The sequence below is a fragment of the Marmota monax genome, unplaced genomic scaffold (genome assembly GCF_021218885.2).
Source record: "Marmota monax isolate L192 unplaced genomic scaffold, Marmota_monax_Labrador192_F-V1.1 WCK01_AAM20220418_F8-fsc00125, whole genome shotgun sequence".
Taxonomy (NCBI): Eukaryota; Metazoa; Chordata; class Mammalia; order Rodentia; family Sciuridae; genus Marmota; species Marmota monax.
Window position 1 is genome coordinate 915700 of NW_026695235.1, and position 16848 is coordinate 932547.

At 34.1% G+C, this 16848-nt stretch overlaps 2 protein-coding genes across 2 annotated transcripts; both read right to left on the minus strand.

The window, feature by feature from the left end:
* Positions 1 to 6126: 6126 nt before the first annotated feature.
* Positions 6127 to 6363, minus strand: LOC124089232 (keratin-associated protein 6-5-like). Its single transcript, XM_046439231.1, has one exon. The coding sequence runs from the start codon at positions 6361 to 6363 to the stop codon at positions 6127 to 6129; it is 237 nt and encodes a 78-aa protein (XP_046295187.1).
* A 9864-nt stretch (positions 6364 to 16227) lies between these two features.
* On the minus strand, positions 16228 to 16536 carry LOC124089233 (keratin-associated protein 6-1-like). The gene has a single exon (XM_046439232.1). The coding sequence runs from the start codon at positions 16534 to 16536 to the stop codon at positions 16228 to 16230; it is 309 nt and encodes a 102-aa protein (XP_046295188.1).
* Positions 16537 to 16848: the final 312 nt, after the last annotated feature.

Sequence of the window (16848 nt, forward strand, 5' to 3'; positions counted from 1 at the left end):
GTTTTGAAACGCATGGATTTCCTGGCTACTATCCAGATACTATTTATTAAAGAACTCTTGTATACTTCTCATTGTTATAAAAGGATTCTTCACTAAGTGTTGTTTGGTGTTCTAAAACTAACATCCAAATTCTAAACTAGTTATGAATAGAGTCATAAATTTATTAATTTCCATAACATCTAAAGATTTTACGGGGCAAATCCATTTTTTTCATGTTTTCATGAGTCAAATTTTAGGAAAAAAAATTCCAATTTTCTTTTTCATCATATGTAAATTCATTTGCAAACACATGGTGTATTTTATATATATTTGCATATCTTCATTATTTCTAGGTCTGCAGATATGTGTGTTTGCAGCTGTTGCTTTTGTATGAGCTAAAGTCTCTTTCAGGTACATTACTTAAGGAAATACCTCATTCTGAACTCTCAATGGCTTGCAATAGGAAGCAATCTATATGGTTGAAAAAGGTACCAACAAGTATCTCCCAGATCTGTATAAAATATAATCAAAATGTATATTTTACCAAGCACATAGCATTTACATTGAATTTAGAATAAAAAAATGTGATAACACATAATGTAATTCATTGAGTCGTCACATATTTCCAGGAAAGAAAAGAATATTATAATAGTTTTTAAGATCTATATTTCTGAAAGAAATTAGTTAATGGTATCCATACATGTGTAAGAACTTTCTTTAGTCCACTTGCTAAATTTTGCTTTTGTTGCCTGTATTTGGGGTGTGACATCCAGGAAATCACTGCCAAAGTCAATGCCAAGAGTTCTTCATTTATGTTTTCTTACAGACATGTTAGGGTTTGAGTCTCACATTTTATGTCTTTAATAGGATTTGAATTGATTTTGTGTGTGTGTGTGTGTGTGTGTTGTATAAAATAAGAATACAGTTAATGTTTTCTCTGTGGTTGTCAGGTTTTCCTAACCCAATATCAAAAACTTCCCTTTCCCTATTTTGTATTTTGAGCAATGCTATCAAAGTCTATTTGATGGTCTATGTATGGGTTTATGCTGGGACTGTGCTCTGTTTCATTGTTTTCTTTGCCTATTTTAGTGTCAATTGCACTTTGTTTTAATTACTGTACTTTTCTAGATTATTTTTTTCTAAATATTTTGAAATTAGGAGGTATGAGACCACCAGTCTCAACCCTGCTTTGACTATTCAAGGTCGTTTGTGGGTCCATGTGAATTTTTAGATTATTTTTTCTATTTCTGTAAAAACTGACATTGGGATTTTGGTAGAATTTTATTAGAACTTAAGATTGTTTGGGGTAGCATGACCATTTTAATAGTATTAATTCTTCTCAATCACAGAACAAGATGTCTTTCTACTTGTTATTGTCTGTTTTCATTTCATTCATCAGTACTTTAGAGTTTTCAATATATAAATCTTTCACATCTTTCATTAAGTTTATTTCTACATATTTATTCTTTTGATGCTATTGTAAATAGGATTTTTTTCTTAATTTTATTTTTATAAAATTTATTGCTAATTTACAGAAACAAAAGTGATTTTGATTGTTAAATTTGAATCCTACAAATTTATTGAATTGGCTTATTCATTCTAATATTTTCTTGTTAGATCATTAGGATTTTCTATACAAAAGATAATACCATTTACAAACAGATAATTTTACTTGTTTTCTGATTTAAATGTCTTTTATTATTGTTCTTGCCTAATGTTCTGGCTAGAACTTCCAGTGCTACATTACATAGGATTGGCATAGGTTGTCCATGTTCTTTCTAATAGTTCTGTACGATCTCTTTTACTCCTGTGGTATTGGTTGTAATGTCTTCAGTTTCATTACAGATTGTATTTAGTCTTATCATTTTTTCCCCTACTATGTGTAATTAATGCTTTGTTGATTTTGTATTTCCCCAAACCAACTACTCGCTTTGGTGATCTATTGTCATTTTATTCTCTTTCATTTATTTCAGTTTTAACTTTCATTAATCTTTTTTCCTTTTGTCAAATATGGGCTTAGTTTTGTCTTATTAGTTTACTTGTGTGAGGTATAAACTCATTTTATTCCTTTGAAATCTTTCTTCTTTTTTAGCATATGTGTGTATTGCTATAAACTGGCCTCTTGAGACTTTTTCTGCTGCATCACATACATTTAGCATGCTTTTGTTTTCTGTTGTCTTAAGATATTTTATAATTTCCATTTGATTTATACCTTGGTTAAATGGTTATTCAAAAGTAGGTTTTAAAATTTGCATTTATTCATAACTTTTTTTCAAATTTCATACTCAAGGTTTTGATAACAGTGTAAATACTATGGTAATTATGTACTAAACTAATAATAAAATAATAAAGAATAATGGCGTAAGTTTTTGGAAGTGATGGATACTAATATGATATACACTATGATGATGTTTTCACAAGTATATGCCTACAAGTCTGTCAACCAAATATCCATAAAGTTGTTAAAATTATTAGAATAATAAATCAAAAACTGTACAATATTTAAAAATCAATTGAATATCAAAAATCTACATATAAAATGAAATATATAATAATGTGTCTTTATTAATTTTTTGTGAAAATTGACAAGAATTCTGGAAAAAAAAATATAGTCAATAACTTAGGATTCCATGTATCTTAAGGGGGAAAGAAAAACATCTGGGAGAATATTAGAGGAATTTGAAGTATGGCATCATTAACATGCTGGCACAGATCAGCAAGACTGTCACAACAACCTGAAAGGTAACATCGTCACACGGTATTGGGAAACAGCACCTCCACTGCTCACACTTCACAGTCACCCCTTGAGAGTAACAGATCTTGTTAAAGAGGCAAAGTAAAATTATAAACCTAAACATTTTCATTTATAAATGTCCACATATGAAAGATTTGCATATGAACAAGCATGATGTCTGATGGGACAAACTTTTACCCTGAGTATTGGGTATGTAGATCATTCTTTCTAAAGAATAGCCATATGAAATGACTAGCTGTCAAAATCAAAAGATTAAGCTGAGAACTCCGAAAGCATCCAACTTTCAAAATAGTACTATAAAAAAGATGGGAAAACACTTGAACACAGTATTTGAATTTCTAAAATTCATAATATTTAAGAGCCATTGAACATGTAATGTTATAACAAGTATACCAGCAAATAGCAAAATCTTAAAAAGGAAAGTATGTACTTTCCATACAAAACTTGTAAATTAAAAAAAAAATGACAGAAAATTTAACATGAGATAAGAAGAGTGGAAGCTATTGAGAAATTATCCTGGAGTTTGGAAAAGAGGCAAACAAAGACAAACATTAAACCAAAGAAAGTAAGAGTTGGGCAGAAAAGATTCTAGATGTCCAACATGAGAAAATTGTAATTTCACAAATAACATGATAGGGAAAAAAATAAAGGAGGAGGGAAAATGCAAATTCTTATTAGAGGGAGGAGGTAAAAAATAATTTTTCTCTAAATATATTTTAATTTTACAATAGTCTTTAACAATTAAATAACCCTTAACAATTAATAATAATTTTTTCATAAAATATTTGGTGAGAAAAAAATCTATGGCCGATTAACAAATGCAAATAAGTTTCTTTTAAATATAAAGAAACATCTAGTCAGTGAATATGAAGCATTTCTTTTGTCATGCTAAACCTGCCAATGAGAAATTGATGCACTTTTTGTTTGTTTGTTTCACTCAGTTTACAAATGGACATCTTTTAAGGCAACATTAAGCTGTTTTGAGATTTCTGTAACAAAAGTACTTTCATGAGGATTAAGTACCTATATGAAAGAATAGGCTCAGTGATTCCTCTGTAATAAATGACAAATAAATGCTATTTATTATTATTTAAATTATAAATATAAATTATTTACATGGAATTTTGACATATTAATTCTATAAATAAAATATGATAAGTACAACCAAATAATATTTTATATGAAAAGAGCAAAAACATACATATAATAGTTAAAAGTTATACTTATTAAATACTAGACATTGTTCTAAGCACTCTGCATGTTTTAACATATTTATGTCTGATAACATCCCTAGAATGAAGGTTCTATCATTCTACTTACTTTTATATGAGAATACCAATACCAAAGAAATTATATAATTTGAAAAAAGCCATTAAATAGCGGATCTGTTTCCTGATTCAGTGCAGCAATTTGGAAAGTGTTTTGTGCATATTACTAAATAAGGTAAATACAGCTATGCTGTTGAAGTAGACGTTCCTTCTTTTGGGGGAAAGAGAGACATAAATAAAGAATAGTGTAAAGTGCAAAATATCAGCGCATTTCAAGTGCAATATGAGATAGTCACAATTTGAGGACTTCAAAGAAGTGAACGAATCAATGTCAGTGTAAAAGACATGTTTATCTGAGGACATTAATGGTGGCTTTTAACTTCAAATTCAAAATGTCAGAGCTTCCAAGAATTCTAATCAATTTTAGATGGCATTAAGACAGAATCAAGCAGCCTGGCACGGTGGCACACACCTGTAATCCCAGTGGCTCAAGAGGCTGAGGCAGGAGGATTAGGAGTTCAAAGCCAGCCTCAACAAAAAGGAGGCACTAAGCAACTCAATGAGGCTCTGTCTCTAAATAAAATAGAAAATAGGGCTGGGATGTATCTCAGTAGTTTAGTCCCCCTGAGTTCAATCCTTAGTTCCCCCCATCCCCGCAAAAAAAAAAAAAAAAAAAAAGACTGAATCAAGTGGAGATCTTACAAAACCATAATCAATGGCAATCTTAGTCTATGCGTCTATTTCTAAAGCATTTTTGTATCCAGTGATTATGACCCATAAAGAGATCAAAATGGGTTTAAAGTCTACTATTTCCTGAGATGTATGAGTGCAGACCCTTAAAGTTCCATTTAATATGAAATATAAAATATAAGCTTCAATAATAAAGTAAATTAGAAAACAGATTCTTTTATGAGCATAATTAGAAGAAAACATGTTTTCTGTTTGGTTTGGATCATTCTGGAGATGTTAATTTCGTCCTGGTGGCACCAACAACCTTATAACTTTGAACCTGTTGGAATGAATTGGGGCATCTGGACTTCCCTAAACTAAATATAGCACTTAAATTTTCTCATGCTTAGCATAAGATTCAGAAAGTTGAACATTATAAAAGATAATTGTCAGATTTACAAATAGGAGTCAAAGAAAATTGATGGGGAAGCAAATTATTGTAGATATAAACTCTGAGAACTCAGAAATCACAAGGAAGAAATATCTCAAGACAGAGAATGTAGAATATTGTCAAATGGTTCTAAACTTACATGCTTTATAGGTGTTAGGACTGATGTCACATTTTCAAAACTAAATTTTAAACTAAAGTAGGGCACGTAAAACTTAGCTGGGAACAGGCCTAGTTTAGTTTGAACTTCTCTACCAATTGAACTGGAGAAACATATATTCTTTCCTTAAATAGAGCCAAACCAAAGATTAGAAGCAGGAATCATACATTAACATTCATGTCTTCAAAGGGATGTCATTCAGATGAAGGTTTTGATGTAAAAGCACTTATAGATACTATTTCCAGTCACTGCTTGACTAAATTGATAAATATTTCACTGTTTTTTCTATCAATAACTCAACATAATATATATCACAGCTGAAACAGAGTGGAAAATTGAGAACTGCTAAGATTATTGCCTTCTTAATGTCTTAAATCAAGAATTTTTAGAATAACTGAGGTAGAAATAGGAAAGCATTATACATCCTAAAAAGTGCAGTCATTTTCTTTAATAAGAATAGAGGGGGTAGTAAAATACTGGATGTTAAATAAAGAAAATCAAGATCATTTTAGGGGTTGAAAAAGTTTATTAGGAAAACATTAGAATGGGTCCTGCATGAAAATCAAAATGCAAGGTTTGTCACTGTTTCATCTCGATGAGAGATAATACAGGACTTCACAGGACAAGTTCAAAGTTCTCTTGAATTTCAGGAGTTAAATCTAAGAAAGGAAAAGTCTGAGGTACCAGATCCACAGGGCACTAGGGTGTAAGTCTTCAGCAAGATCACACCAGGAACCTATGATGCAGGATGATCTTCACCCAGGTAAGAAGCTCAGAGCATGTGGCATTCAATATTGGTAAATCCCAGTGTCCCAGGTGTCGAAGCTAAGAGTCTCACACTGTGTCTTCAATAGTAGTATCCAAAACCAGAGCCATATCTGGAGCCACATCCATACCCACAGCCACAGAGAGAACGGGAGCCATATCCATAGCCACAACCATAGCCACAGCCCAGGCCTCCATAGCCATAACCCAGGCCTCCATAGCCATAGCGCAGGCCACCATAGCCATAGCCTAGGCCACCATAGCCACAGCATCCATAGCCACGGCCACCATAGTAGTTTCCGTAGTAGCTGCCACACATGGTGCTGGTTGTTGAGGTTGTCCTTGGGTAGAGAAGCAGTGTGGGTAACTTGAGTCTGGATGTTTCTCCCTGTAGAAGGCCTTTTATATGCATGCAGAGTGGGTGGGACCCACCTCAGGCACTCATGCCACTGGCTAATTTTATGACTAACCTCATTATGTTGTTGTTTCTCAACTGTAAGATAAACCCTTAGATTTATACGACAAGCTTGTTTTCCCTCAGAGTTGTGAGTCTCTTGACCCATTTGAAGTCTTCAATAAAAGGAGACACTTCACACACATCCAGTCCTGCCTCAAAGCAGGCTTCCATGTTAACCTCCTATATTTATCCTTCCATATAACAGATGCTGACCTTTATTCATTACACTCTACTTGCCACGGCCTCTGTATTTTCATTCTTTTAAAAAACATTTCACAGAAATAACACTCCTTTAGACTCGTAAGTTTTCTTCTCTTGATCCAAATCAATTAACTTCCTCTAGAACTAAATTCCTTCTCTGTACTGAATCCAAATACATCTTTCATACCCATAGAGTTGATAATATATCTAAATTAAGATTTGTTAGATCCAGGTTTGAGCAAAATGCATTTCTGCTTTCCTATTTAAGGTTCAAACTGTACTGAGAAACACAAAAATACATGTTATCCTCTAGAATATAATTTCTGTATTCATTTTTCCCCAAATTTTATATCTAGTGTTTAGTTACTAATCTTAAATAACTATTCTTTTGGTTTAACATCATGAGTTTGAGGTTATCAGTGAATTGGACAGAACTGTTTCTTTCTCGAAGCCCCTGCTCAGTACCCTTTTAGACAGCATGCAGAGCTCATGAGCACTTACTGTCACCATTTCAAATCAGTGCATTAACACATCCCATTAGGGAGCCAGAAAAGGGGGGAATTAGGTTTTCTATATTAAAATTTAAAACTAAATCTCTGTGTCTCTAATTGAAAGAATGTAGGAAGGAAGCATTTTCCACATATTCTCATAGGTTTCTGGTATTCCAGACATATTTCTGACATCCCTATGACAGTTTTTGGGCAAAATACTATTTTAACATACGCCTCCATGTACCCTTAGGTGGACTTGATAATTGGAATTATTGGAGGCTGGTTTATATTGGGTCAAAAGATAAAGACAGATAGATAGATATTAATTTAATATTTTCATACCTAGGATGAAAGCAACTCATCCATTCATTCATCCATCCTGTATTTTGAATGTTGTTTCCATATTTGTTTCTTGGCAGGTGCATTTTTGTAAAATTGATGAATGGTTGTGACCTTTTACGATCTGCTGGATCAAGATAGTAGAACAGGATAACATCTTCACTCCCTCATACTCAAATTTGTAATAGAGAAATAACTAATAGCCTCAGCTCTCAGTGCAGAATCAATTTAACAATACATTTTAGTTAAAAACTAGTAGATATAGCAAAAGTTTCACTTTCTCCAGACTAAGTTCTTACAACATCACTAAAATTGGTAAAATTGAATTGCATCAGGAAATTTAAAAATTAACAACAACTATAATTAACCTGAGCTTTTTGTACTGTATTAAAAGGGATATTGATATATTGCTTTTAGTTTAACACATTGTCCCTGTTAACAACATTTGCTGTTACATTTTTCCTCCTTAAATTTTATTTCCAGGATGTAGTTTCTTTCTCCCCTCAAATTGAGTTCTTCTTTCTAATTACAGCAGTGAGAACACTGTCCTACATGACATGCCATTCATTTTTTTAAACGTTTTTTTTTTCTCATGTATTTTCTGAGTATACTCAGTTCTCATCTATATCCCTAATCAAAAACAACAAATCCTTAAAAGCAATCCTCATTTAAGTGTATTTCCATGGTAGCATACTAACATTGCTGTATTACTCTGCTCATAGTTTTTGGTCTTTGGTCCCCAGTACGAAACATCTTTTTTAGGGATCATCAAATTCTAAGTCCTACCAAATCCAGACATTGGATCATTGTCTTCCTCAGACTCTGAGCAACATTCAGGTTCAACAAACCTTCCTTTCATTCATGAAAGACACTCCAAGCTATACCCTCATCCTACCATGGGCATTTGATTTAATTCAACCTCACCAGCTGCTCCTTTGAAGCATCCTTTATTTTTCTCTCTTCATATTTCCTCCCAAATTTAGGAGTGCCCATCTGGATGCTGGCTCCTCCAAGAGTCTCTAGTTTTATGTAAACTCTGTTCAGATGGATCACTTTGGTACCCTTTTCCCAAAAATTAATCTCAATTTTATGTCCAATGTTACTATACATAATATGAACATGCACAATATATATCACTCAACATCTGCTAATGTTAACATCTTTCACAACCATAGTATAATAATCAACCAAAAAATTTAACTTTGCTGAATAAATAAAATGTTATTTCACTCCTTGTATTCTTCTAGTGTCTTTTCCTTCTGTTTTAGGGTGAAATTCACACTGAGTTTGCGTGTCACATCCCCTTACTCTTCACTTGGGGAGAGTTCCCCAGTCTTTCCTTTACTCTCATGGCCTTGAAAAGTTTAAATAGTCATAGTTTTTAGAATATTCTCCAATTTGTATTTGTCTGAAGTTTTCTTTATAAGTTGATTAAGGTTGTACATTTGAGGAAGAATATCAGAAGAGAGATGACTTTTTCAGTGCTCCATAGCAGTGGACACATGATTTTAGCAAATATTTGAGAGATTCTGTAGTCAATTTTAGTCATGATTCCTAATAGATAAACCAGTCTCTTTCTATATATTTAGGGTAAATAGAAGTAAACAGGGTCTCTGCCATGACTTTAGGTCTTAAATAAACTGAAAATTCATGTGTGAGAAGTACATGTCAAAATGAACAATATTGTTCTGCACACTATAAACAAATGAAATACTTCACTATTCAACTTTTTTTTAAGAGAGAGTGAGAGAGGGAGAGAATTTTTTAATATTTATTTTTTATTTTTCGGCGGACACATCTTTGTTTGTATGTGGTGCTGAGGATCGAACCCAGGCCGCACGCATGCCAAGCGAGCGCGCTACCGCTTGAGCCACATCCCCAGCCCACTATTCAACTTTTAAAAGTGAATCCTGCCACCCTGTCTTCTCTTTAATATATGCATAATTCCTTACTATTTTGAAACCACACTTTTGCTCTCACCACATCATATTTGCAAATAGGAAGGAGGATATTATTAAATAAAACTAGGATTTTTTAATAGGAATAATCTATTTGAGTTATATGATCTATGGATAGCTGGTAATTAGTTTATATCTGGTTTTAGAAATAAACACGTTATCAAAGTAGGAGAAGAAAAATCTCTTGTTAAAGGCATGTGATTCCATCACAAAGCATCCTGGCACACACTGATGCATATCTTGGATATAGTAGTTATGAGAAATATTTTAGATGACTTCAATGCCAATTACTTTGATGTGAATCCAACAGTGCATATGGTTTTCCCCACATACCACTTAGCTGGTTTACAAAGCTCTGTGCAGATTAGGAACTTAGAACTTTGGAATCTGCCCCTGCTGTATAATGCAGCCTTCCTCTCCTGACACAAAGAGCTTCTGTAGAATCTACTGGGGTGGCCTAGGCTATGGCTATGAGGGTGTTTGGTGGGTACAGATGACCTGTTACCAGCCAGGCAGCCAAGGAAGACACTGGTCTTCTGGCTTCCCTTAAGAACTAAAGATCGTTCTCTTAGGGGGAACTATGTTTTCCTCCAACACTATTTGTGATAATGATGTCTACTCAAACACACAGTGACCACTGTATCTTAGACTTATCACGCATTATCTGAACATGTTTTATTGAAATGACCTAGAATTTTCATCAATTTAGAAAACACTTCCTTGAAGTTGTTAGTATTATTCAGGTAAACTGTCTTAGCCTGTATTATTTAGGTAAATGTCACAATTCATTTTTAATTAAGATTTCTTTTGAAAACCTGTAGAAATTTCATATACATTTATTTTTCTAAGTTATCTAGTCCAAAAGAACATAGGACTCTTAATATCTCCTCAACTTAACTAGTCTATTTATAATATGTGTAGGATATTCAATCTTAAGGGTATACCTGAAACAATTCAGATGTCGATGATAAGCAATTAAGAGAAACCTGGTTTCTCCATGAAAGCAACCAGTTAAGCCATAGATCAGTTAGTTTACCAGAGAGAAACAGGAGACAAAACAACAAAGAACAGCTCCTATGAGCTCAGAACAAATTAAGTCTGGCCTCAAAAGTTATACCTGCTAAGGATGCTAAATTGATTTGTTAATATTAAAGCTTTATTTAGATATAATTGACAAATAAGTGCATGTATTTAAGGTATATAACATAAATTGATGAATTTGGTGTGTGTAGCTCATTAGCATACAATCAACACAAACAGTTGACTCTGTGTGTGTATGTGTGTGTGTATGTGTTAAAAATACTTAAGATATAATTTTTTAACAAACTCAGATAATAGAATAGTGGTTACCAGGAACTGAGAATTGAGGAAAATGGGGAGACATTGCTCAAATGTACAAATGCTCACTTATAGCATCAATAATTTCTGGTGATGTAGTGATAACAAAGTGACTTTAGTTAATAATAATGTATCATATACTTGAAGTAAAGAGTTAAAAATTAATTAAATCTGTGAAGTCATTTGTTTCCAAACATATTTTTGAAAATCATGTCATAATCACCTAAAATTAGTGAACTTAACAGTTGAAAGTGATAGGAAGAAAGAACAAATATTTAACAGAAGAATCAAGGAAAGAAAGATTTAAGATATTTAAAATAAAATCTCAGGATGACACTGCACATGTCATAGACTACACCTGCTGTAGACATTGTAGACATTGAAGACTTTTCAGCAAGAGAAAATAGAATTCATTAACATTTAGTTAAGCCAAGTCACTAAACAAATAAAAAAAAGAGAAGCGTATCCAGAGTAGCCACAGAATACAAACTAAAAGTTCCAGTTTTCAATGTTATTATGAGATATACAAGAAAAACAAAGATGTGGTTTACATATAAAAAATGCCATCAGCATATAAAAAGTGAACTTTTAACAAGATTCTTATGTCAGACTTATCAGACACATAGTTCAAAGAAGTCATTATGAATGTGTTCAAAGTAGTAAAAGGCAATCATGCTTTTTAAAAACAAAGTCTTCCAAAGACCTTTCTTCCAAAAGAATGATGAATAGCAAGAAGGGCACATTTGTTTCTTAGGTTCCAGTAACAAATTACTACAAATAATAGGGCTTAAATAATACAAAGTTTTATCTTGCAATTTTGGAGGCTAGAAGCCTGAAATCTAGATATCAGTGGGATATATTCCCTCAGAAGCTCCAGAAAGAAATCATTCATTATTTCTTCAGGCATCCTGAAGTTACTAGAAATCTTTGATGCTCCTTGGCAATATAACTTGTGGCAATATAATTGCAATTTCTTATTCTGTCTTTATATGGCATTTTCTGTGAGAGTCTCTGTGTTCCTGTGTCTTCACATAGCCTTCTAAGAGAACACCACTCACTGGATTTGATCAACCCCTCTATCTGACCTCATTTTAACTTGGTTACATTTGCAAAGACCTTATTTCTAGATAAGGAAACACTTGCAAATCTTAAGGGTAAGGATTTTAATATGTTTTTTTGGGGGGTAATACAGTTCAACTCACAGCAAAGGAACACAAAAGCTATATGAAAAATGACACCCTCAGCAAAAATGAAAATCAAAGTATGACTAATTTCAACAAAACAAATTAAAATAAATCCTAATACCTAAACTCTCTTTTACCCCATCCTTGTCCTGCTGCTAAGCTTTGTGATAACAAAAACAGACAGAAAAAAAAATTCAGGAAGACAGTAGAATGGTTAGAAAGAAGGCTAGATGTCCATCTAGAAAACCTACCCAAAAGGATAACTCATTCTGCATATAAAATTCAGAAGGGAAAGATGGGAAGAAGGGAGGGAGGATAAGATAAGAAGGAAAAACAAAGAGAAGGGATTGTGGTAGATAAGCAAATAGACATCAGGGAAGGAGTTGAAAACTATGCATGGTTTGTAGGGGCAGTTGCAAAACTCATAACTTATTTTTTTGAGAGGCTGGGGGTTCTTTTGGTATCAGTGATTGGATTCAGGGGTGCTTATACACTGGACCATATCCCCAGTCTTTCTCTTTTTTTTGAGGCAAGTTTTCCCTAAGTTGCTTAGAGCCTCATTAATTTGTGGAGCTGGCCTGGAACTTGCAATCCTCCTACCTCAGCATCTGGAATCACTGGAATTGCAGGCATGCACCATCACCCAGCAAAACTCATAACTTCTTAGGAAGAAACATATAAAGAGATGGGAGGAGCAGTATTTAGAAGTTGGGTAATGAAGGATAAATAAGTAAATTGAAAAATTAGGATCCACCCAAAACAAAGTTAAAACAAATTTGAAGGTATCCAACTTGTATCATCAGAAACAAAACAGAAAATGTTAACAAAAGTGAAATTTATTGTATTGGTGGAAGTGTTTCATTAAGTTAGAAATCATGTAAATTATACTACTACCAAAAATAAATAACAAGACACAGATTAACAGTTGGCACACAGATTTATTGCAAAATGTCTGTAAATGAAATCAATGATACCAACTGAGAATAATTTCCCCTGGAAAATTAACATTGAAACAGGAAAACTCAAAATCATTATATAAAAACAAAAACAAACCCGAAAGTATTTAATAAAAGACATAAAGATTATTATCATACATTCTGACTGGAGTGAGATGATATCTTAGAGTAGTTTTGATTTGCATTTCTCTGATTGCTAGAGATGATGAGCATTTTTTCATGTATTTGTTGATTGATTCTATATCCTCTTATGATAAGTGTCTGTTCAGGATTTTTGGCCCATTTGTTGATTGGGTTATTTGTTTGTTCTGTGCTTAACTTTTTGAGTTCTTTATATACACTAGAGATTAGTGCTCTATCTGATGTATAAGGGGTAAAAATTTTCTCCCAGGATGTAGGCTATCTGTTCACCTCATAGATTGTTCCTTTTGCTGAGAAGAAACTTTTTAGTTTGGTTCCATCCCATTTATTGATTCTTGGTTTTAATTCTTACACTATAGGGGTCTTAATAGGGAAGTTGGGGCCTAATCCCACATGATGAAGATTAGTGTTGGCGAGGGAAAAGATACACTCATACATTGATGGTGGGCTGCAAATTGGTGCAGCCAATATGGAAAGCAGTATGGAAATTCCTTGGAAATCTGGGAATGGAACTACCATTTGACCCAGCTATTCCTCTCCTTGGACTATACCCAAAGAACTTAAAAACAGCATACTACAGGGAGCAGCCACATCAATGTTTATAGCAGCACAATTCACAATATTTAAACTGTTGAGTCAAACTAGATGTCCCTCAGTGGATGAATGGATAAAAAAGGGCGGGGGGGCATATATACACAATGGAATTTTACTCAGCATTAAAAAAGAACAAAATCATGGCATTTGCAGGTAAATGGATGTCCTTGGAGAAGATAATGTTAAGTGAAGTTAGCCAATCCCCCAAAAACAAATGCCTAATGTTTTCTCTGATATAAGGAGGATGACTCATTGTGGGGGAGGAGGGAGAGCATGGGAAGATTAGATGAATTCTAGATAGGGAAGAGGGGTGGGAGGGAAAAGGAGGGGGCAGGGGATTAACAAGAATGGTGGAATGTGATGGACATCATTATACAAAGTACATGTATGAAGACTTGAATTGGGTGTCAATATTCTTTACATACAAACAGAGATGTGAAAAATTGTGGTATATATGTGTAATAAGAATTGCAATGCATTCCACTGCTGTCGTGTATTTAAAAAAAATAAAATCAATAAAAGATTAAAAAAAGATTATTATCATAAATGTCAGTCACATCCATATATATGAATAGGCTTAGTTTATATTAACTGAAACACTTTCAATTTGACTCAAATTTCAAAGCAAAAGCTGCACCAATTACAAAATACATATGCATGATATTTATGCTGAAAAAAACATAACAATCTTTATGAATATATATACATGTAAATATATATATATATATATATATATATGAATAGGAAAGCAAAAACAAGCCAAGTAGAGAACAGAATAAAAGGCAGATTTCAATAATAAGACAAAATACCATTATGTGAAAGAAACAGTGGTATAGATTGCTTGCTTGATCAAGATAAAAGAAACCATACACAGCATAACAAACAAGGAGGAAATAGAAATTGAAATTGAAGAAATATGACATATCATGGGACTACTTTGCAGACTCTATGTATTTTAAATTTATAAAGATGAAATAGATAATTTCCTATGGAAAGAAATTACCAAAATGAGCCATTAGATTTAGAAATCAATTAGATCTAATCTAGATCACTGGATTTAGAGATCAATTTCCTTGGAAGTAATAGAAAAAATCACCAAGTATTTACAGGCCCCGATGATTTCTCAGAAGAATTTTACCGTATCTTCAAAGACTAGATAATACCAATATTTATTCTGTAAATTGTTAAGAGCACTGAAAATGAAGAACCACTTTCTAACCCCTATTCTGAGGGACAAATCACACATAATTGGAGATAGGCAGTTTCTCAACATGCCCCCCCCCCTTGATTCCTGCCTCTTGAGATTGGTGCCCTTGTGTAAGACCTTCCCTGTGAGAGTCAGCGAGACACATGACTTGCTTCTAATCTCATGAGTAGGGCAAGCATGGATAATTAGGTTACTTTAGGTGTAGTACTCTTCTTGATGGATCAACTTTTCTGCCTTCCTGGCTTTGAGAAAACTAACAGCTATGTTTGGGAACCTACTGAGCACCTTCTTCTGCTGAGAGTGGCTTCCAAAAGACAGCCTGCAAGGGACTCAGTTAACTGTCAACAAGGAAATAAGCCCGTCAAGCCCACCTCTGCAAGCAAGTGAATTCTTCCAACAAGTACATGAGCTTGAAACTGGATCCTTCCCTAACGAAGCCTAGATATGAACACAGTCCCACCCAACATCTTGAACTGGAAACTTATAAGATCTTGAAACAACTTAAGTCTATTCCTGAAACTGTGTTTTAACTAAGTATGATTGCCTACCATTAAGGCGAAATGCATTTTTTATTTATTAAGTTGAATTAGCTTATAAGACTTTTATTTAGTTTACATCTACAATTAAAAAAAGTATGGAGGATATGGGAAGAGCATTAATTTTAAGATATGTTTATTGAAAGTTGAGAAAATTGTTTTTCTTACTATGTACTCTATGCTAGGCAATGTATAAAATAGCATATAAATAACACTTGATTCAGTGTTGAGAATTACCCAGAACTAAATATGCATTATTACCTCAAAAGGAGAAGAGAAAAGTGAGTTTACCAAAACAACAACAACAACAAAAACAAAACAAACCTAACTTAGGTGATCTTTGAAATTATAAAGAAACCAATCTAGAAAGAGGAAGAAAGATTATCTACCAAAGAATGTTAATTCTTCTCTTTCTCACAAGCCTAAATGAAAAACTGCAAGTAATTTTGGATACCAAATGACTGACAAGATATCTCTTATAGGTTAAGCAAGTTTATTAGGACAACAGAGAACAACCTCCATTTTGAAAGTCATCAAGGCAGTTGCTCTGACACCAATGTCTGATGAGAGCACAACTGTGAGGTCTCATGAGAATTTCATGAGACATTGACCCACTTCTGGAGGTAAACTCAGGGAAATGGTAGTTTCCATATAGGCCAACAACTGACTCCCTTGGCAGAATCATCATCATCCAAGTGTGAGGCTCGAACATGTGGAGTTTGGAATCAGTGAATTCTGATGTCGCAGGTGGAGAGGGTGAGCATCTCCCATGATGTCCTCCTTAGTAGTATCCAAAGCCAGAGCCGCAGCCAGAGCCACATCCATAACCACAGCCACAGAGAGAGCGGGAGCCGTATCCATAGCCACAGCCATAGCCACAGCCCAGTCTGTGGATGCCACAGCCATAGCCACAGCCCAGTCTGCGGATGCCACAGCCATAGCCATAGCCCAGGCCTCCATAACCACAGCCCAGGCCTCCATAGCCATAACCTAGGCCTCCATAGCCGTAGCCCAGACCGCCACAGCTTCCATAGCCACAGCTTCCATAGCCACAGCCGCCATAGTAGTTTCCACAGTAGCTACCACACATCGTGTAGGCTGTTGAGTAGATAGGTTATCCTTGGGTAGAGAAGGAATATAGGTGACTTGAGTCTGTACAATTCTACCTGAAGAGGGCCTTTTATATGCCCTCAGTGTGGGCAGAACCACCACACACCTCACACCATTGGCTTCTTTGCAGAAGCAATCTGAAAAATTTGTTGACTCATTTTTAAAACCTGGCATTGAGGCATTAAGAAAATTTCCTGTTGTTTAGCCACATCTGAACCACTTGTTGGTCATAAATGTGATTCAATTTCTCATATTCAAAACCCTACCCACACAAGATATTTAAATTATCTTT